At 39.7% G+C, this 23,834-nt stretch overlaps 1 protein-coding gene across 1 annotated transcript in view; it reads right to left on the bottom strand.

Moving 5' to 3' along the window:
- CPE (carboxypeptidase E) overlaps positions 1-19,075 on the bottom strand; it is a 106,083-nt gene extending 87,008 nt beyond the window's left edge. The window contains exon 1 of the mRNA XM_032863705.1: positions 18,675-19,075. Coding sequence (XP_032719596.1) covers positions 18,675-18,981 — 307 coding nt within the window. The 5' untranslated portion in view covers positions 18,982-19,075. The remainder of the gene's footprint in view (positions 1-18,674) is intronic.
- Between the last annotated feature and the right edge of the window lie 4,759 nt (positions 19,076-23,834).

Here is a 23,834-nt window from a genome sequence, read left to right as displayed (position 1 = left end):
TGACTGGATAAAAAGTCAGTCTAGTCTTTATTTACTTAAGACGAGGGAGGACTCCTCTTTATATTGGAATTAGCCACAGTCCCAGTGCCATACATGCAAGACTGGGTTGCCACAAACCTTTCACTATAGATTTTTTTAGTCATTCTGTTACAGAAGTACTTCTGTCATCAGTAGACCTTGTGTGTGCCCAGTTAGCATTCTCTGAAAAAAACATTTCCCAAGAGCCTGTACAACTATCTATGTGAAATAACATGTAAAACCTTTGAACTACATAAAATACACAACATTTAGGATTTCCAGTTTAATCCTGACCTTCTAAGCTCAGCTTCTAATTCAGCTTCTAGGCAGAGTATAGCCTTAACAGATAAGAAACAAGAGGAAATTTAGTCCACATTCCTTTCATTCTAATCCATTTGTATAGGAGAACTTGGAAAATGACCCTAAAAAGTCACTTTCTAATTAATTTGAAAAAGAAATAGCTCCTATCAAAACTGCCCCAGCAAGGGCACCTGGGTTGCTCAGTGGGTTGGGCCTCTGCCTTCGGCTCAGGTCATGGTCTCGAGGTCCTGGAATCCAGCCCCGCATCGGACTCTCTGCTCAGCAAGGAGCCTGCTTCACCCTCTCTCTCTGCCTGCCTCTCTGCCTACTTGTGATCTCTCTCTGTGTCAAATAAATAGAATAATATCTTTAAAAAAAAAAAACTGCCCAGCAAATCATTAGCAGTATATTCACTGACTCCTGACACACAGAGGACTGCCCACCGCCCCTTCTTCTTGGCCTCACACCCAATGGGCTCTGGACTCCCACTCTTAACAACACCCAATAACCATGCACAAATCAAATGGGGAATTACAGCAGATGTTTAAATAATTCAGACCAAATACTTTCACCTGAAACAATACGATAATCAAAAGAAAAGTATTTTACCCTGAGTTAACTACAAAATTATCTCAAGTCTTTTCATTGTATTATTGGCCCATTTCCTGCCCATGAGAACCCACCCTCTCACTCAAACATGGTCCTGAAGATGCTGGTATTTTTACTGCTTATCCAAATGCTGCCTGTAAATTACCAACCAAATCTATCATCTAATCATCTTAGTAAGGTCTCACAAATGGCAAAGAACAAAACAAAAAAGTTTCACCCATATATATTTCATATATATTCTTAACTTCTTACAATAATGTACACCACTATTTTCTGTACAAAAATTTAAGGGGGCACTTTTTTCTAGGTATAATTCCTATGAATATTTATTATTTTAATATAGCTTAGTTTTAGCATAGCTGAGTTATTAGATATGCAATATAATATCAATAATTCTTCTTCCCCTGTAATGTTTTAAATAAAACACTCACAAATACAGAAATAAAGTTCTTTAAGAAACTCTGTGCTGATTGTTGGTTTGAGAAAATTTTCAAAAAATGTGTCCTTCTCTTTAGCACAAGTAACTTTTTTCACCTTAAAATTTAATGTAGACACCCGAACAGGCCAACACAAGTACTATTTTTAAAAGGAAACCTCACCCAATATCAGTTATTTATATTCCATACTCCTAACCTCCAACAACATATGATTCATTCTGCACACGGCACACAAATCTTGAGCTGGACTTATGAACCACAATACCCTCACATAGTCCCCCTCCCCCCACCCCACCAGCCAAATATTTACACTCTCCCAGGACTAGGGTTCAGATTTGGAATATATAACTTAGGAATCTTAAGTCTTTACTGTAAATGGGCAGTGAGTTGGGAGATGTCTGGATCACATTCCCAAATAGCCTTTATATATTCTAGGAAGCACAGTGCATATCTGACCTTTGTTAATAAATTCTCGTAAGTATATTTTAACGTATACATAACTGTCCTTCCTTGGACAACTTTGGTTTTGCCAGTGCTCATCTTGGAGCAAGATTAAGTACCTCATCTCATCCTCCAAAGTAAACTCCTACACAAAGCATCACAGAGCATAGTAGATTCGGCTGACTTCCGCATTTGACATTTCTGCCATCCCCAAAGGTTTTCTAAAGCCACCAGCCATTAAGTCTTTCTCTCCCTCTCTGACTGTCCACACACTCTCTGAAAATGTGCCTCTCCTTTTTATTCAATTCAGCCCATTCCTCAGCACAGGAAGGCCCAACTCTTCTAGAATTCATCAGAGCAGTCTTCCAACAGAATCTTGTTTCTTCCTAAAGAGTAGATTCTACTGCCCCCCCAAAAAAACATTTCCTACATATACTTGGAGTATGCTAAAGTGATTTATTTCAATCTTTTCCTGATTTTGCCACTTAACACACCCTCTGGCCCTCCCAGGCCCTGTCCATCCACCTTCAGCACACCCATACCCATTTAACAGCACACAGGCAGGAAACTGTTCTAAGGAACTGAAAACACTGATAAGTTACATTGCTATAAACTCCCTCCCAGACTTCAGTCCATGCAGATAGCTCTAGACTCTCAATGGCCACATAAGAAATAGTTACATTGATTCCCCTTTCTCTATACATTGCTATGGGAAATACTCTAAAAAGGAAGCCAGCCCAACTGTCTATCAGGAAATGGGTTCTAGGCCTCCTAGGCTAAAAAAGCTTGGGGAGGTGGTTTAATCTCTCTCTGGAGCACAACGTAATCAAAGTATTCCTTCCAGATAGGAAAAAAAAAAATTATATGATTCCGTTTCACAATTCTATGTAACACTAATAAAGATTAGGTTTAACATTAGGAGCAATTTAAAATAATTTTACTCTAACCAAAAACCTATAATTTGAAAAATTAGCTAAACTGTAAATATTTCTGCATAGTGAATTTCTCTCCCAAAAGCATCTGACAAACTACATGATCATTATTCAAATGTTACACAAATGCATCTGGATGAAAGTTCTAAAATGTCAGCCAATGCATGGAGAAAACGTATGGGCTGAATTCTTTCAATATCAAGCTACATCATTTTTTTGGTGTTGCTTTTATTTTGTTGTTAAGGATAGTTTTTGAAAGTATAGTCAAATATAATTGAGCTATATCTAACAGCAGAAAATTAGCCTAACAAAATCACAATTACTTAACATCTTTTCCCCCATAACTTTTAGAGAGTGTCCAATAATAGCTACAGAGAGGTGAAAAAAAGGAAATAAATTGTTGCTTATTACACTATAATAAATTTTAAATGCTTAATATAATTAAATTATATCTAATATAACCATAACATTTTATTCATATGCTTAATTTTATAAAATGTTATATATAATGTAAGTATAAATGTAAACATAATATGTCACATCTTATCTATGTTATATTATATACACATGCATTGTGTTATAATATATAATGTTAGCATAAGATCCATCCCAAATAGTTTTATCCTCCTAAAGAGGGAAATTGACCCCAAAGGACAACACCCTAAGCATTATATTCTCTCTAACAAGGTGGAAATTACACATCTTAATGTAATTATCTGTCACAACAGTTATTGAAGGCGTACATATCACCACTAACAGGGGCAGTGAAGAAAAAGACACAAGAATAATCTTATACTGGCATACACCTTCTACTTTCCAGATGTGATTCACTTTAAGACCTGCTCAAATCCCTTCCTTCTGAAAGTCCTTCATGATCTCTCTCTCTCAACTCCTTGTAGAATTTGAGTCAATATCTTCACATTAAGTACTTGGTAAAATACTGTTGTTTCTTGCTCCCTTTTGTAAGTATCTCTTCAATTTGCAGAATGTCAGTCATAGAGCAAGAACCTGCTTATAATTAACTAGGCCCATTAGAGATACAAATATAATAAAGCACAGTAATAAAAGATGCACATCATTTACTGACCCCTACTACCCAGAGTTTGACTTCCAAACATGAAGTGGTTTGAAAGCACTTCTATCAGGTATTTCTAAATGCTTAGTGAATGAATGTCATTATTTGTCCAATTAGGGTGATTTATACCTGAAAGTTGTTAGTAGGGTCTTTTTTATAATAAAGTTCTTATTACCTTGGTCTGGGAACTGAGATCATGGAAAATATGGTATGGTCTAAACTGAGAGCCTTCTTGGCCTCTTGGAAATGCTGGCAGAGGTATAAATGCTTTGCTTATGCTACTGTCTTTACAGAGTCCATAAATATATTAACTCCATTCTATGAATTCTGGGGGAAATACCAGCTAGTCTCACCCTTCTGTACATTCATTTAGGAAACACTCTCTCATTCATTCCCTCTCCCCATATACACAGATCATTGAAATTACAGCCATCAGTGGCTAACTTCAACATTAAAATATCAATAGCACCAATGATAAGATTCTTAAAACTACTCAGGAAAAAATACTTAATGTTCCCAAAAGTTACATGTAATTTTTTAGGATACAGTTTTTGCAAACTGAAGGAGAGTCAAAAGAGAAGGAGAAATGTTTATTAGAACGGTATCAAGTACTCCCAACTCCCATCTATCCAGCAATATGAATCGACAATAAAAAAGCATGCCAAGAAGTTTAAAAATAATGGAAAAAAAAGGGGTCTTAGAAATATTAAAAATAATTGACACATAGTTCAATTGTTACAGCTAGTGCAAGGCTTAGATTTGTCCTCAATATACAAACCACCAATTTAGACACAGGAGTAAAATTATTACACTCTTTTAATGAAGATTCTCCAGTCCAGTCCACAGTGATTAGTAGAGAGAAAATTAGTTGTTGAAATGGACTTGAGAGGTACAGTAAAATTGCATACCACTCACATATATGAAAACATGAAACTCTTTTAATCTCAGACACAACAGTGGACAGTGGAACACTGGAATCAACCGAACACCAGGTATATATGGGGGAGACTCTTCCAAACAACACTCAACCTAGAGGTTGTTCTATTTGGACAAAGTAAATTTAAGGAGAGCTTAGAGAATCCTTCCCATGCATTAACACATAGAAGGAAGCATTTTATCAGATATTTTGCAAATGTTCAATGCCTCCAAAGTCACCTGCAGCTCCTGAATTTGGAAGCAAAAATTCTTTCAGGGGACTGAGATCTGAGTCATTGCATGCAGAAACTAATGTTAAATGCATGCTTTCTGATGCCCTAGACAGTGACTTATATGAATAGAAAAGATTTAGAATTTAATTAGGTTTTCAAAATTCAACATTCAACTTAGTAGAGGTACAAATTATAAATTCAAGATTGTAGTTATTCCATAAGCATTTAAGTTCAGTTTACAAATCATATTGATGCATTTACAAATCTAGCAGATTCTATACGCTTACCTTAAGGAGAAATTTGTTCACTTCATTAAATTGTCTTAAAAATTTCAAACTGTAAAAATAAATTTAATATATTCAATTTCCTTTTTAAGTCCCTTGTTTGACTGACCAACAAACATTCTTAACTTCCTAAATAATATGGTAAATCTACAATAGTAAATGTACATGGTCATTCTTTCTTTTAATTTTATTTAAACTAAACAAAAATGAAACAAAACAGTTCACTCATTTGTCCCACACACCCTCCCCATACATGGTTATTCTTAAGTTTTCTCAGTGTTCTAATACAGGTTACAAACTTGTCAAAATTTCAGCTTAAAAATCATAATTGACATATTTTCCTATTAGAATTATAAGGTTAATCTTTAGACATTACAATCTACCAAATTTTACAGAACATTTTAAGTTTCAAAAGCACTTAAAGCCCCAATAATATATAAATTATTTCTAAATCTCCTTAGCAGGGGTGCCTGGGTGGCCCAGTGGGTTAAAGCCTCTGCCTTCAGCTCAGGTCATGATCCTGGAGTCCTGGGATTGAGCCCCACATCGGGATCTCTGCTCAGCGGGGAGCCTGCTTGCCTCTCACTCTGCCTGCCTCTCTGCCTATTTGTGATCTCTCTCTCTGTCAAATAAATAAATAAAATATTTTTAAAAAAATAAAATAAAATAAATCTCCTTAGGGTTTAAAATTCTTACCCCAAAAGGAAACAGCTATGTCAAGCCACATGGTTTTGGGGTTACCTTCCCAAAGAAATGTAGGCAATGTGGGGGGTTATCACCTTCAGTTGACTTAAGTGTCAAAGCTGCAGATGTTTGGGGCAATTTTTCTCAGCATGTTGAGCCACTGTAATAATTTCTATTTCATGAACTGCAAAACTTAGAGAAGAGAGCAATGATGACCTACCCACATCCCTAGCTTTATGACCTATCCTCATCTAATTTTCAAGACAAATTGGACTTGGTAATTCCCTCCCAAATGATTATACCACTCATTTGACTATGTATTTCCTTGACTCTTAAAATAATTAAATAATTTCCATCCTGTTTCAGAGACAGTTTCCTTCCTTTCATAATCACCTATTTGATAGGACCACACAGCTCTTATAAATATTGAAATTGTATCCAATTGCATGCTTAATATTGCTCATGGCTTTCTTTGATCGTTTGGTCACAACTTCCATGGTCATCCTCCTGATGACTAAGAGCCCTTTGTAATTAGCACTTTGGTTCTGATATAAGAAAGCAGCCAGAGTGATGTGGCTCAACACAGCATGGACCAGCATCTTACTAAGAAGCAGATCAGGAAGCAACATAAAGTCAAGGCTTTATAGAGAAAGGACCAGAACAAGAAAAAAGACCAGGCTAGAGTGGAGCATTAACATCAAATCAGCCTGTGATCAGATGCACATGCCAGGCGCTGTGGATACAACAGTAAACCTGGCAGAGATATCCTCAAGGTCACAGAGAAAGCAGATCTGTGCATTGCTTTCACATCTGCCCTGCCATGGAGAACAGGATATACTTCCATGGCCACAGTTAACAGTCTGGCAAAGGGCATATAACTGTATATAATACGTGTGTTATTCATTCTGAAGTATTCACTCATTCATCATTTTCAACACTGCACTGAGAAACTACTACAGACCCAAAACACACCAAATAGTCCCCACTATTATTATCCTGGTTCCAGAAGAAGACAACTTAGTCTCTTTTAAAAAGGGGAGGGCACATCACTTTATAATTTGGCTACTTTGAAAATTAGCAGTGACATTATGCAATGGGCCCTAAATTTGATTAAATTATGATTTTCATTAGATGTTGGATTTGTTTGTTTATATTTTAGTGACATTTTAATAATGTTTACATGCCAGATAACCTTATATAATTTAATTTATAAATGGTTATACGTCACCACAACCTTCTAACAGTTTTAGTATATTTGTCAATTAAGAAAGTAACAAAAAAGAAAAAAAGATATTAGCAAGAAGTATGGTTCTCTATAGAGAAGGAAAACTTCAGCACAAGCAATGATTTACATTACTAACTTGTAACTGAATATACACTATATTTTTGAGCCTTCATTTTATAACTCTGATTTTTGTCATAAATGAACTAAAGAGTGCTAAGGACGTGACAATTTGGCTTTTTCGTATAGGTGAAAATAGGCTGTCCCTGTTTGATAAACAAAGGCAGTATAGACATAACCAAATGTGCCTATTAAGGATTCAGATTGTTCCCTCTGCAGCCCCATTATACTTCCTAAAAATAACCCTCTCAAGGGGTTCCTGGCTGGCTCAGTCTAGAGATGTGACTCTTGATCTCAGGGTCTTGATCTTAAAAATAAACTCCTCAAGTTACCGGTCCTTTTTATAGTGTAACTATTCCTAACATATTTGCTAAGTCTTTCCTCATAAATAACAGCAGTTTATGTGTATTTTTACAGGGGATTAATTAAGATCACCTGTGATAAGATCTTTAAAAAATTTACTTTTTTTATTTTTCTTTTAAATTTTTTTTTCAACAATAGGCAGACTCTTTCTGTATCTTCAAGTTCCCATAAAGATAAATATTCTCCAATTCGTCACATGTAGCAGGTATGGGAAATCAGTTCATGTAGGACTAAACTGGAGGTTGTTTATAAAAAGATGGATGGGGAGCTAGCTAAGGAATAAATGCTCAGCAGTAAATGACCCTGTACACATCCCTGCGTGTTTACAACCCAAAATTCACGGACAAAATCCTCTCAATTGTTATTCAGATTACTACCCTATTTTAATATCCATGGAAGAAAGGAAAAGCCAAAGGTGGAAGAGGAGAAAATGTGGGACCACACTAACCAGTAAGGTTCTCCAAATCTACCTTGGAGGGCATCTAGTTAGAATCCTCACAAAAGTAAAAGCAAATTTGGCCAATTTTTTAAAACCCTGGCGGAATGTCTGACCAGATTTAGAGAAAGGAACAACAACTCAAAAAAACTTCTTGAAAGTAGAAAGCTTTTGAGAAAAGACTTCTTAAGATTTCATTTTTAAGTAATCTCTACCCCGAAACATGGCGCTCAAACTCAACAACTGCATTGCCGACTGAGCCAGCAAGGCACCCCAAGACTTGTTTTTTTAATAAGCCACTTAGATAAAAGAGAAGACTCTTTATTTCCTATAGTAGCTATGGGTAGGAGTAAAAACAAGGAAAATGAAAGCTCTTTTACAGACGCAACTGAAATCTATAAATACAAATAAGCCAATTTTAAAGGTAAAATAATTTAAAGTGATTGCTCCACTCATGATCATCTTGCCATCATCCAGATAAAACGTAACTGTCTATATAATATTTTAGTCTATTTATCTCTAGAGTATCATTCGCTATATACCCATATAATATTCACATGAGACTTATTTACCTATATTTTGTACTGCTTTCGCGTTTTCCAAAGACTGACTTTGACTCTTGAGGAAATACAATAAGCAGATTTCTCCTCAGGTGAGCACTATAAAGGTCCTGCTGCCTGTGTGGACTTAGCGCAGTTTCCCAAAAGTTCATTAACTTAATTCCCATAAAGCTGATTATGAAAAGAATCTGGCTTAACATTTACTGAGTTCCCACAATGAATGAGACTGGTTTCTTCTAGTAAACATCAAAAGAAAAAAAAAAAAAGAAAGAAAAGATAAAGAAAGATCTGTGCTGAACAATGTCACAGTTTGAGACAAATGAAACTGTTTCAATAAGACTGTACTTATATGTCCCACACTGCACCTAAAACACACACACACAATAGGACAGAAGACGTTTTATTTTGCAAATGTCTAACGTTTCCAGTAGTTTCCCCTGCAGATCGGTTTTTACACTTGCTACGTCAAGAACAGAAAGGGGAACTCTTTGACCCTTGCATGTCTATGCAGCACACATTTTATATGGAATAAAGTAACATGGCCACTGGTTATATAGCATGTAAGTTAAGCTCAACGTGTGTGAAAGAGTGAACCCAGGTCAGGGCCGGGGGATGGGGGGGAGGCCTGGGTGGCTCAGTGGGTTAAGTGTCTGACTCTTGGTTTTGGATCAGGTTATGATCTCAGGGTCAGGGGATCAGGCCCTGAGTCAGGCTCTGACTAAGGGGCTTTTGTCTGTTAACTCTGGGTTATAAATAAATAAATCTTTTTTTTTAAGTGAATCCAAGTCAAGAAACTAAATAATTCATTTCAAGATATGCAAAGGCACTGCCTGAAAGTGTGACCGGCAGAGAAAATAAAATAGCATATACATACTGGGTATTCAGTAAATATTCTCTAAATTAAATTAAAAATATTAGCTACACTGACAAAAGCCTACATTCTCTTTTCATCTTGGAAAGTTGCCTTTATCTTGGAATGTTACACAGCAATTTTTTATAGTGGTTATGAGAAAAGGCCATTTTTAAAACTATCCCTTGGCTAGAAAAGGAAAAAGAAGAAAGGTATTCAGAATTTTGGTCAGGGAGGTGACAGCCTAACATTTATATAGAGCTTTTCCTACTCTGAACTCATGGTCAAGCTTATGATTTGTGCAAGCTGTTGAGCTGAGCTCTAGAAACAAAATATTTCGTGGGGGGAGAAAATGGACAATGGCAGTGAATGGCAGCTGTGTAATAAAGAGAAGATTTTCTAGTTTTGAATAATTTAATGTAGTAAGAGAAACTGGGTATTCCAATCAGACAGCATCATTCTGGGATGCGAACATCTGAGTGTTTGCCTGCATATGCAAATACATGAGATAATTGTTGTTTTTCTCAATTCCCTGAACACACATAATCACAGCAAAGCATGCTTTTAGGAACCTGAATGTAAGTTAAAGGTTATATTTAGTCTCATTTTTAAAAATGAGTGATCTGCATCCATTTTTTAAATAATCAGTCTTCGTTTGAAAGCAAATGTCTTAAAAATGAGAGGTATTATTATTGTTGTTATTAGGATAAAACTATAATGTTCAGCAGTGACTTTAGAGTAAACAGATTTCTATTTTAAAAAACCACAGAAGGGGCGCCTGGGTGACTCAATGAGTTAAGCATCTGCCTCCGGCTCAGGTCATGATCTCAGGGTCTTGGGATGGAGCCCCGCATCAGGCTCTCTGCTCAGCAGGGAGCCTGCTTCCCCTCTCTCTCTCTCTCTGCCTGCCTCTCTGCCTACTTGTGATATCTCTCTGTGTCAAATAAATAAATAAAATCTTTAAACACACAGAGAATATTTACTGGCAGTGGAGAATTGCTGCTGAGTTTATTATTATAATTCATTCATTTCTCATTTAAGAGTCAGATCCGTAACGCTCTACGCGAGCCACCTTATCCTTCAAGGATTACTGTTTGAAGACATTTAAATATGTAGGTAATCATCTGAAAATAATAAAAGGCAGTGTAACACAGACTGGATCTTCTCTGAAGCCACATTTCATTAGAAAGATCTGGCTGCTGGATTGCCTACAAAACACCATATCCTGAATTTTGAAAGAGAAACCTTCAGAGGAATGGACTGGCAACAATTCCAGTAATTAACAGGAAGGGAAGGGAAGAGTAAATTTAAACGTATTTCGTATTTCGAATTTGAGCTCTTTTGACCCATCAGTTGGCTTTCAGATAAACCTCCTCCTCTAGGGCATTTTCAGGGGCATGATTTGAATGCCATTTCACGAGGGAAGGGAAAAGTAAAACCTGGGATGTATGCCTCTGACATTCAAAAGAGCACACCGCTCTTAGTACACAACACTCAAGGGTTCATGGTTTAAAGGTCAAAAATTTTACTAAGTACATTTTTACTGGTTATCTTTAGGACTTTTATTTAATGCTTAAAAATCCACCTAATTTTTAAAATGTCTCAGGAGGAAGAGTCCGGTTATAGCAGACAACAAATGTAGCAAGCCATCAATAATATTTGGGCAGATTTCTCTCCATTATGCAAAACTAGATGCATCACAATATAATAGAAGTATATACATAAGAAAAATACTAGTTCTATCCTCTTGTTATCATACTTCTGGTCTGCTAACAGGCATAAAATCAACATTGCTCTTCAATACAGCTTTGTTTTGTGATGCATATTTTTGGCCTGTTTGAGAAACTTCATTTATTCCACAAACATTCCCTGAGTGGTCACTATGTCCTGCACAGAGTACTGAACGTTTGGGATAAATACCATCCCTGACAACAAAAAGCTTACAGTCTACTGGGGAGCACTCAGACCAACACTGGGAAAGACCTTAATGGAGGTAATAGTAACTGTTGACACATGCTGAACTAAGGACTTTATATTTACTACTTCATTTAATCATCACATTATCGTCATTTCATAGGTGAAAAATTTAGGACCTACAGAGCAGTTAAGTAATTCGCCCATGAGCAACTAATTAAAAATAGGAAGAGACAGGGTTTGAACAAAAGCTCCCTGACATTGATGGATACAGTGGAGACCTTTATGTGACAGCTCGTCAAAGAACTCTGGAAAACAAAGAAATGGGAGTAAGAAAATTGGGGAGGGGTGAGGAAGGAGGTTTTGAAGAGCTTTCACTTACACTGAGGCTGTGAAAGAATGAAGTAGTCAGGACCTGAGCAGTTCTTTACAAATTTTTTGGAAAAATAAGTTAGTTTGCCAAAGTAAATCTTCGAATTGCCCTGGATTTATTTAGCTCCGTGAAGAAACAACCATAAAGACGTTCTCAAACACCGATGAACATGTTCACTGTTCCTACTGAATGAAGCAAATTAAGATGTAAAACTGAAGAGAAGCAAGAACACCTCATGTTTTAAAAATCGAGAAAAGGCAAACATTTGTGAACAAGAAACAGTGATCTGGGAGAAAAAAGGTCCCTTGGGGCCATCCATTGGACCAGGCAAGGCTCTGCAGCTCTCATGTGAGGACACAGACAAGGAAGCCCCCTCCAAGTGGGCAAAGCCAATGGAGCACATTTTCCAGATTGATTGAAAGTGCAGAAAATTTTTTAACAAATTAGCCCATCTTCTTAGTAACTAGAAGTGAGCAACTTCATGGAATTATTTTTTGTAGACTATACTGTTTCAGCCCCATTGCAATCCTGGGAGGTGGGAGTTTTTAAGTATTCCTATTTTATAGATAAGAAGAGTAGGTAAACAGAAGTTAAAAGTGTAAAACTACTTACGAATAAAGTAACTGGGATGCACTTGGTACTTTAATCTTTCCTATCAAAATGATCTGTCCTATGCCTGATTGCCTCAGGACCATGTTTCAATTCAATAAGCATATCTTTAAGATTTTACACAAATCGCTATGCTAGCTGTTTATTGGGGCGGGGGAGGGGGGAGAGGGAAACCATATGCTCTCCACCCCCGAGGAACTCCTTGTATGAGTCTCTCTGCTACAGAATTGCCCAAGTAATCCTGCATAATACATTAATGAATGGTAATATGCTAACGCTGTTTCTCAAACAAAATACTAGTTCCAAAATAACTTCTTTGGAAAATAAAGGGGAATTCCATGGGGGAAAAAGACTGGGAAACACTGTATGTATGTGTTATACTGTATATATAATACTATATCTAACTTGGAGATTTAAAATATACGTTTGCTTATTTAAGGGCTCTGAGAAGGTGTGTAACAAACAAACCTATTTATTTTCATTTACCTAATGTTTCTCACGTCAAGCTGAATTAATGTTCCAATGAATATACTTTGGGAAAGACTGGGTTATATGTCACTCCTTATAAGAGTTATTTTTGTATTTGTCAAAAATATCTTGGGGCGCCTGGGTGGCTCAGTGGGTTAAGCCTCTGCCTTCGGCTCAGGTCATGATCTCAGGGTCTTGGGATCAAGCCCCGCATCCGGCTCCCTGGTCAGCAGGGAGCCTATTTCCCCCTCTCCCTCTGCCTGTCTCTCTGCCTACTTGTGATCTCTGTCTGTCAAATAAATAAATAAAATCTTCAAAAAAAAAAATCTTTCCCAAAAGAAGTGACTGCAAAGGTGGGGATTTCACCCCCATGCTATGCCAATAAAGGAGATGATGGCTGGCAGATGATTCCTTTGCCATCTCTCAAATCGGTTTCCATAGAAAGCTGGTACTTTGCCTACGCACAGGATATAATGTTAGAGGCCAGTCCCATTTCCTCTCTTCCATAAGCCAAGCACAAGTCAATCAAATACACAATTTCTGGCAAGAGCTGCAATGACTCACTCAGGTCTAAAAATAACTCTTGACCATATGTGGTACACATCTAGATCCTTCTCCAGAATCTAACATCTATGTTCACCAACTGTAAGGTGTTACTCAGTTATAAGCATTTCCCACTAATATATAACATACTAATCTGGTATGAAAAAGGTCATACAAAATAATCAAAATCTCTACTTTTTTTTTTATTTGTGTAGAAATTCTGCCAACATTAAATGTTCCATCACAATATTTGGCAAATACGTACTGACATTCATACACTTTAAATTTTAACAGATTTTGGAAGGAATAGGTCCAAAATAATCATTCCAACCTTTGAAAGAGAAAAATCTATGCTCTAAAGAATGTTTCTAAGATAGCATTTAGCTATAAATCAGATTTGCCTCCCAAGAGCAATCTTGGGATTGTAAAAGAATCCATGTTTTAAATAAACTGATCTTAACTCCTGTTTAATTCTGGGAAGAGTGGTCCGGGAAAACAGATTCCATTGTTTAGACATAAATTAATAAAGGTTTCTTTTACGAGTACTGCAATGATGGATATGCATTCCAGAGAGATTATGTTTGGGTTTGAGAACTTGAATCCTTAGGTACAGGAGTATCTTAAAAGTATAAGATATAAGCAAACAGGAAGAAAAATAAGGACATGATGAGTCTTGGCATGTATCATATGTAAGAGAACTCATCTGAGCATTTAGAGTCAGCCAACAGCACAGTTCAACAGAGACTCAGTCTTGGCCCAGCCTTCATCCTACTCCTGCATCTGGGGTCCACACTCACCGAGTGTGAGTAGATGAGACTGGTTCCAAGACCACGTGCGGTTCTTCTAACTGATGGAGGCCACCCACAACCCTCCTCCCACCCAGTTTTGCAGATCTCGAAGTCATACAAAGTAATAACGGAGACCCAACATTCAGCTAGTCCAGAATCAAGTTGATTCCTGCGGTGCCATAACAGAATAGGCACGGTATTTCCTTGCTGATCAGTTCAAAATGGAATTTTCTTTCCTTTTGGGTGAATTCAAATGTAGATTAAATGACAGAATGAATCATTATCAGTAGATGAGTTTCAGCTCAGACCACAGCCAAGTACCACGCAAATATCATGGTCACTTCTTTCCACTCAGGAAGAGAGCTGGGGGTGTGAATTAATACCGTCCATCCCTAACCTGTTAGCTTAACCAAGTAAACCTCTCACTTGCCAGGAAAGTATTATGTATAGAGGTTTCGTTTTGGGAGAGCTCTTTGATTAGACTAACTAAATACTAAGACATTAGTACCTTCTTTTAAAGCCCAGAAAAAGAACTTTTTTATGAAGAGTTTGTTTATTTGTTTATTTGAAAGAACAAGAGTGAGGGAGCACAACATGGGGGAGGGGGCAAGGTGGAGAATAGAGGGAGAGGGAGAAGCAAGGAGCGCAACGCAGGGCTCGATCCCAGGACCCTGGGATCCTGACCTGAGCTGAAGGCAGGCGCTTAATCAACTGAGCCACCCAGACACCACCAGTAAAAGAATTTTTGATTAAGAAAACTAATAAACTTGGCACCTCTCTCCTACTAGAAGGTAAAATGAATACGAGCAAGTTGATCAAAGTCTTAATCAAGTAAATGATTTTGCTAAGGCAAATATTATTTCCTACCAGCTTAATCAGAAATACTATTTCAAACAAACAAGCATAAAACAGATATTCACAAGGCGAGAAAAATAGTTAAAACACTGCCCTTAGATGCAGGGGCCTCTGTCAAAACATACATCTGTACAAGCGACACTGGCACTGGTAAATGCCACTGCACATTTCCTGTCATCCAGTCTTCATCCAGTCTAACATCCCCGGTGTACTATCTCCAGTCCTGCCACACTGTCCTTGAAGCCTTCATACTGCCCTTCCAACTCCGACTTCTCAGTTCCCCAGAGGGCGAGGACTAGATTGTGCATCGCTGCACAGCCTATAGAACTTGGCCACCTAGAGTGTGGGGTGCTCAAAAAAACACTGAGCGCATCCATCTCTACCTCAGAATAAGTGTAGATATTCCCTTTTCGTTTCTCAAAATATTTTACTCTAGAAGGAATCTGAAAATCATTTAAGAATGATTTTTATATTTTTTATATTTTATATGGTTTTATATTTTCAAAGAACTTTCCTAAAAAGTTAACTCATAGAGTACTATCAATCTTATATACTAATCAGACTTCTCTGTTGACTAGTGTTAGAAATAAGAGAACAGGCCCAGAGTGGAGTCGCTTAGGCTAAGGTCCACATCACCAAACCGAGACTGAACTTACTTGCAGTTTTATCTGTCCCAGAGATGGAATCTTATATGAGTCAATTAAGAATCACCTGATCAACACTAGTTAAGGATTCTGCCTGATAGATCCCTGCCATCCCCTAAAGGAAGGTCAGCTTACAATAATCAGTTTGCTTTTTTGCGTAGTATAACTTCCTTGTTCCCACTCCCTTCTGCCTATTGAAGTCTTTCATTTTGTACAGCTCCTCAGAAGTCCTTTCTGTATGCTAGATTGGATGCTGACCCATTCATGAATCAGTGCATACAGCCAATAAGATCTTTGAAATTTACTCAGTTGAATTTTGCTTGTTAATACTAGTTCACTGAAAATTTCTAACGGATTTATCTCCTCTTATAAAGGGATGGAAAGAAAAATCACCCTTGTGGCTTTTTAGTGTATGTTCATAACAGTTTATTTTTCCTTTTGAAAATACAATGGATAGGGACACCTGGGTGGCTCAGTTGGTTAAGCCAATGCCTTCAGCTCAGGTCATGATCCCAGCGTCCTGGGATGGAGTCTCACATCAGGCTCCTTGCTCAGCGGGGAACCTGCTCCTCTCTCTGCCTCTGCCTACCACTCTGCCTGCTTGTGACAAATAAATAAATAACTAAAATCTTTTTTTAAAAAGATACAATGGATAGGTGCATGTGGCTGGCACAGTAGCGTCTGCCTTCGGCTCAGGTCATGATCTTGGGGTCCTGGGATCAAGCCCCACATAGTGCTCCCTGCTCATCGGGAAGTCTGCTTCTCCCTCTTCCTCTGCCCCTCTGCTCATGCTTTCTCTCGCTCTCTCTCTCTCTCTCAAATAAATTAAAAAAAAAAAAAAACCTTAAAAAAAATAAAAATACAATGGTTAGGTGTGCCTGGCTGGCTCAGTCAGTGGAGCATGCAACTCTTGATCTTGAAATCATAAGTTCAAGCCCCAAATTAGGCATGGATAATAATAATAAATAATAAAAATACAATGGATAGACACTTGTATTTTGTTAAGTAACCATGAACTTAAAGTTCCTTTCATTTAACAAGAACTATAAAGCACATAATGTAAAACATTTGAGTTCACTTTTGCAAGATGAATTAAATCGGGGTGGGGGGATTGTCTTTATAAGGATTAAAACATTGTGTTTTAAAACAGTGTTTTATTCAACTAGTGACGGATTTCATTTTTTCCATTACGTGTATTGAGTGCCTGATTCAGGCCAGGTGCTGGAGGCACAGTCAGTCCCCCCTCATAGAGTTTGTAATCTAAAAAAGAAACCTGCAAATCTTAAAAGACTATACATTCCAGGTATTGAAGTAAAAGAACTACTGTTTTCATCTTCAAAAGCATATTGCATTCTAACAGTAATATCACTTTAGAATTGCATTTAACTTGAAACAAAACAACAAAAAAGTTAACATTAGCTTTCATATAATCTTAAAGAAACAGTGTAACACATTCTGAGGAACAATCTCTCATAGTAGAATAACAAAAGGTTCTAGGCAAGCAGGCAACAGGAGAATCACGAATACTTAGATTAACTTTACCTGTGCCTAGGATGTCATGGTTTTTGGGTATTTGAAATAATTGAAATGGAGTCATCACATTTTTAATTGTTCTTTATCTTCAGAGAACAGTATGAAACTAATCTTCAAACTTTTTAAGTCTACATGCTGAGTCCTGCTAGACCCTCACTACATAAAATGTTTTCTAGATCTCATTTTAGGGTTTTGACAGCAAGATTATACCCTTTCCCCCATATTAGTTGAAGGTAAGAAAAGCTTCCTGTTTGAAGATCCATTATTGATCAACCCATACACTCAGCATTTGAAGACCAAAGTGTCTCTATTAATCACTTATTTTAATACTTTTCAATTTGATTCCTAAATATCATTATAAAACTATTCTGGCCCTACCCTGAGAATTTTTTGCCTATTTTCTAGTTTTCTCTGTCATTTAAAAAAAAAAAAAATCAAGCATTCTATGCTAATGTTATTAGTCCAGATTATTTTAACATTACCTTTGCTATCAGAAGACCAGGACTTACATCATTTCAAGAGTTACATCATTTCCAAAGAACAGAAGCATAATGAAAAAAATCCCCAAGAACATTATTTAAATCCATTTATTAATACCAAATTAATCACATTTAACATAAATAAAATGTGCCTTACATATGCAGAAGGAAAATGCATTAAGATGGCTATAGGGGAACATAAGTTGAAATAAAAACCTGGTCACAAACTACTCATCTCAACTGGCTAAAGCAGAGAAAATGGGATATTCCTTTTTTCCTTAGGCCGTATGCAGTTTCAGAACAGCAATGCCTGTCAGAGGCCACTTGTCCACCGTGGAAGGAAGCCCTGTGTGTCTGCACACACCACCACCCAGTGATGCCAGTATCTCTCTCTCCTGGGACCCCCACAGCAGCGCGCCTCCCTAATACGCACAGCCAGGTAGGGATGGGTTACGCAGAGCCTACAGGACCCAATAAGCTTATCCTCTGGAAAGGAGGAAACAAATGAAGAAGGACTTTTCCTCGTTTCCTCTAAGTCCTTGATTTCTGCACGCTATCTTTCTGCTCTCGTCTGCAAGGAAGGTCGACCTCCTCTCGGAGGACTCTGAATCATTCTCCGGTCTTTGATACAGCAAAGTGAGAGTGACCGCCCGGTTTTCGCTGGCGTGCGGATCTGCGTGCTCCGCGCTCCTACCTCCAGCCCTCCCGCCTTCCCGGCCCATGCTCACCGAGGGGTGAACTAAGGGCTGGGGGGAGGGGGAGGTGCAGGAAGGACCGCAGAGATGGGGAACCCAGCAACCCACAACGCTCTAGGTCAGGTTCACAACGTCTGCATCCCTCCCCCCACTTGCCGCCTTCCACCCCAGGCGCCCTTTCCCATGAGGCACCCGTGGGCCCCCCTTTTTTCCTCCCGCTCCCCACCGCCGCCCGTCCAAGCCTCTGCGGCCCTCCGAGACGCCCCGAGAGATGGCGGGGTGCAGCGCCCTTACCAGGCTCATGGACACCGGGGTTGTCGGACAGCTCGATGACCAGGAGCTCCCGGCCCTCGAAGCTGCGCCCCACCGTGTAGATCCTGCTGATGGCGGTGCACTGCAGCCACACGGACACCAGCGCCTCGCGCAGCTCGGGGTAACGGTGGTACTCGAAGGAGATGCCGTCCTCCTGCTGCAGCCGCCGGCGCCGCCTCATGCCCGCCGCGGGCGCCCCGGGCTCCTGGGCTCCGGCGCCCAGCAGCCACCCGCAGGCGACCAGTGCCCCGCACAGCGCCAGCAGCGCCCGGCCTCCTTGCGCGGCCATCGCCCTGCGCCGCCGCTGCTCGTGCCTTCCTGCGCCCGCGGCTTCTTTTGTCTGGGCTCCGGGACTCCGGCGGGCCGGCGCGGCGGGGGGCGCCGAGTGCCGCAGGAGCCTCCGCTCGCCTCACCTCTCACCGGCCGACGGAGCGCCGCGCGCGGGGGCCACCCGGAGGATAGCGGCTAAGCGGCGGCGCGCCGGGCCGCAAGACTGGCCGCCCAGCCCAGGGGAGCTGCAGGACAAACCACGGCGAGGAGGGGGCCGGCGCGCGCGCGCGCGGGATTCGGGAGGGATCCGGGAGGGCGGCTTGCGTGCTTGGCTCGGAACCACGTCAAAAGCCAAATGGCGCCGGGGGCGACGCAGGTGAAGTGACAACTAAGGACTGCTGCGTCGGAGAACGTTGTTGTCATTGAGGGACCCCGTGACACTGCGTGTGGAAAAATATTCTTGGATAGCTGGGGGAGGCTTTTAAAGTAACATCTGTTCTCAGCCAACCAGGGTTTCCATCTTGATACACAATAATTAGAGAATATTCCAGAAAAAAAAAAAAGGAAGTATTGGCAGCCACTTGCCCTTTCCCTATGATGTATCTTTAATGACTGTATTGATAGTCCAAACAGAAACCCAAAAGTTGGGTTTGCATTTATCGCAAGGTCTGGCTGGAAAACAGAACACTGTGCACTTTGATTTGGAGGTTTAAGAGAATAAAAATGCATTCTATAATTTTGCAGATTCTGTCTTTAATTGTATTAAATGCCCATTCCTGGATTCTTTCAGGGATAAAAAACAAAGCAAAAAGCGATTAGGCCGTCATTTGGCAGCGCCTGTGCAGACCCCATTCTGTAGCAACCCTCGGAAAAACAAAATGCAACACTGGGTGTGCACCAGACAGAGGGCTTAGTTTGAATTAAGATTAAGTGTTTCAGGAGAACTTTATCTGGGTAGTTCTGGCTTAGAGTTTCTTACTAGATCGTAACCAGGATGTTGGCCAGGACTGCCGTCATCTGAATGCTTGATTGGGGCTGGAGAACCTTTTCCAAGAAAAATTTAAAAATAAAAAGATTACCTTCTGTTATAGAAAGAAAACTCTGATCATGAGAGATAATGGCTCATAACACTCCCAAAGTTATTGTAAAAATATATAATCAGCTTTAAATGCCCAGCCTTTAGACAAGATATATATTCCAGGAATATTTATTCCTGAAACAGATGTTATTCTGAAAAGGTTGCCATTTGGATTTAAGAATAGTGCAAATATATAAATAAATAAATAATCCCCTGGACACTGTGAGGGTAATTTTTCATGTTAGACCTTTTTTCCTACCTTAACTTGCTCTTTCTCTGCCTGTCTAGCAATGCATGCAACTGAATAAAAGCTTTCTCCTGGAAAAGGACATTTAAATGATTTTATTGGATCAAAAGAAAAATGTTTCTGGAAAAACTGTTTCCACACCCTTCTGTCTACATTTCCCACAGCATCATTTTTGGATTTTCGCTGTGGGCGGTGGCAGAGGTGGGGCGGGGTGGGGGGGGAGGGCTGCCACTAGGAAGACATGCCACTCAAATTTGAATCCCGCCACTTGTCATTCCTTGTCAATGTAGCAAGGCTAAGAATTGTCTATTTTCCACTATGACCAGTCTGTGTTTGATTACATAGTCCAGAACTATAAAACCAGAGTTATAATTACATTTCTAAAATCAGGCCCAAAAGAGCAACCTTGGAAACTAGAAAAAGAAAACAGAGTAGCTAAAACCAATAACTTCAGAAGTGGAGCCTTGAGATTTTCATGTTAGCAATTTAAAGTAACCACACTAATTTGTGGCTAGGTGGGGCATATGGACTAGTAACTACACACATGAACAACATGTCCATTGAAGTCCTGTGTTGCTCTTCAGCTATCTCTTTAACAAAGGGCGTGCTTTCTCTTTTTTCCCAAATTCAATTTTATGGGTCGCTTTTCCTTTTTGTTTAAGTGGATGGAACCTTAATAGCTATGTAGACTCACTTAAGGGGGAATCTCTTTGCATCTTAGAAGTTTGTTTCCTTTACATATAAAACAGAAGGCTTTGACTGGATTACTCGAGTGCAGCAGAATCATGTAGAGAGTTTGCAAAACGTGCAGATTCCCAAGATTCCGTCAATGTAGGAGTTCTGAGATGTGTCACACATATTAATGAACGTCTAGGTTTTAACAACAACGCCAGGTATTTCTGATTTTGATGTTTGACTGACAAACACACTTCAAGAAATACTGTCCTACATGTTTTCTAAGGTCATTTTCAGATCTAAAGTGCTATGGTTCCTGGGCGCCTGGGTGACTCAGTGTGTTGAGTGTCTGCCTTTGGCTTAGGTCGTGACCTTGGGGTCCTGGGATTGAGCTCTGTGTGGAGCTCCCTGCTCAGCGAGGAGTCTGCTTCTCCCTCTGCCCCTCCTCCCCACTCATGCTCTCTCTCACTCTCTCTCTCTCTCTCAAATGGGTGAAATCTTTAAAATAAAGTAAAATAAAATGCTATGATTCTGAAAGGTTTTGCTTTAGAAAAAAAAAAAAAATTCCTGCACATCTAATAGATGATAGAGCTCCTTGCTTATTTGGGGGCATAGCACTTACACCAAGGAATAGGTTTAAAGGAATGAAAGCTTGGTCTTTGAACTTCTGGGTTATTTTAGGTGTAGGTCATCCCCACTGGAGTGTATATTACTTGTTTGTGGCTTCATAGGCAATTATATAAAAGGTCACATACTCATCCTGATAGCTAGATAGAAAATCCTGCATGCTAAGTCTCTAATGCATTTGACTTTGTGTCCCCAGAGTTCAATCTAGTATGAACCTACATTTAAAATTGTGTATTTGCAAGAGAGAGAGAGAGAGATTTTTTCATGTCATTTTTGGACATCTGTATGGGCATAGTTAAGCTCCCCAAGCCTCCATTTCCTGCATCATTTCTACTCTTTTCAAATTCAGAAACTATCACGTCCTATATTCCGAACCTTTTATTGTCCCTTCCAAAGCCTCATCTAAAACTCATCTACTGCACATCCGGTCTGTGAGCACATTGCTCTATATCCATCCAGCAGTGTGCTGGCTAATGTTTACCGCTAGGGCTGGGAGCGGGGGTGGAGGACCCGGTTTAGAGTGTTTGCGGACTTCCACAGTGTAAATATTCCCACCACGCTGATTTCAAATTATTGATGTGACATCACGAGCATGGGTGCTGAGAAGAGACAAGAATTAGCACACCTTTTATTATGGTGTGGTGGTATGTGCAAATTCTTTATACTCCTCCCTTTCGGTAGGTGGAGCTGAATTCCCTACCACATGACTCTAGACAGAACTTAGGGACTCACTTCTAATGAACAAAATACAGCAGAAGCGATGTATCTACCCAAATCAGGTTATACAAAGACTTCAGCTTCCATCTTTCTCTCCTCCCTCCCACCTGCTTCTCCTGCCATTTATTCTGGGTCACATTGTAAAGGAGCCAACATAGCAAGGACCTGACGGGGAGGCCTCTGTCAAACAGCCTGAGACGGACTGACCTCCTCAGGCCATCAGCCTGTGAATTACTGAGATCTGCCATCAACTACATGAACAGGCTTAGAGGCACGTCCTTTGGTCCTGGCAATATCGTAACGTTACACAGTTTTCATGAACCTTCTATATCAGAATCACGTGGTAAGCATGGTCACATTCCAGACCAATTGGATCCAATTTTCTGGAGACAGGGCTTGAAAATCTTCATTTGAATAAGCTTTCCTCACCCCACCCCACCCCACCCTCTCACGGTGATTCTGATGCACAGTATGAATGGAGGAACCCTCATTCCGGAGACTGCTTTTGAAACTTGACAGAACAGTGTTCTAATTCAGACCACTTGTTTTGGAAAACTTCTCAATGACTTCACCTGACACGATGAGCATTCCATGAAATAAGACAAGCAAGGGGGTGGGCACAGGAAAACTGCTCCATAAATAGAAGCCTTCTGATCCGGTGCCCTCCTCAATGGGACAAACTGCCAACATGGTACCCTCTTACTGGCCAGTGGAGCATCCCATCCAGGAATTCCTGCTTCAGAATCCCTCCTCCAACCTTCTGAACTCCAAACACTAATGTCTGACTTTCTTTGTTAGTACTGAGGAAATTCTCTCAGCCTGCCTCCACTCAACCATCTCTCTGTTCACACCTGACGTGCCCTGGGGGATGCCCATGTCCCCGTCCAGGGCTGGAGTTGGTCTCACCTCTCCTTCCCTTGCTACTCATTCCTCACAGTTCTCTTACCACTGGCTCACGTGCATATCAAGGTCAGTCAGCTGTGCCACCACAATGTTCATGCCACTTCCATGTGTGATTGTGTCCTTGATTAAAGAGGCAATCAGATAAACACAAGAGTAGAAAAAAGTTGAAAGCTTTGGATGTACTTGAGTTTCCAAAGTGGAATTAGGCACAGATGAGGAAACAGTGAACAGCTGAAGAAAACTTACAAAAATCTCTAAAACTTCTGCTCTTAGATTGGTTCCCAAACCTGTCACTTTACCATAAAGAACCTGACACTGTTACCACCAAAACAGTAGAAAAAGCATTATCGTGTTAAGACTTTGTTCCTAAAACAACCAAGAACCAACCAATGGATGAGCATATGCTTATATTTTAAATTTAAACAGACTATTTAAATTGTGCTTGCATGCTTCATTTTTTATGTTTTTCTTTTTAACTGATTTTTTCCCATTAACCAACCCACTAAATGTTCCAGTTGTATTGGGTAGGAAGGGAGACGTGTACCATAGCAGACAGGTCAAACCAAATACATTCTCAATGGGCCACTTAAAACAGCGCTGACAGTCCTCCATCTACAACGATCAC

The sequence above is a fragment of the Lontra canadensis genome, unplaced genomic scaffold (genome assembly GCF_010015895.1).
Source record: "Lontra canadensis isolate GAN:19392208 unplaced genomic scaffold, GSC_riverotter_1.0 scaffold1, whole genome shotgun sequence".
Taxonomy (NCBI): domain Eukaryota; kingdom Metazoa; phylum Chordata; class Mammalia; order Carnivora; family Mustelidae; genus Lontra; species Lontra canadensis.
The sequence above is the reverse complement of the archived record's forward strand: the minus strand, read 5'-3'. Positions and strand labels throughout refer to the sequence as shown.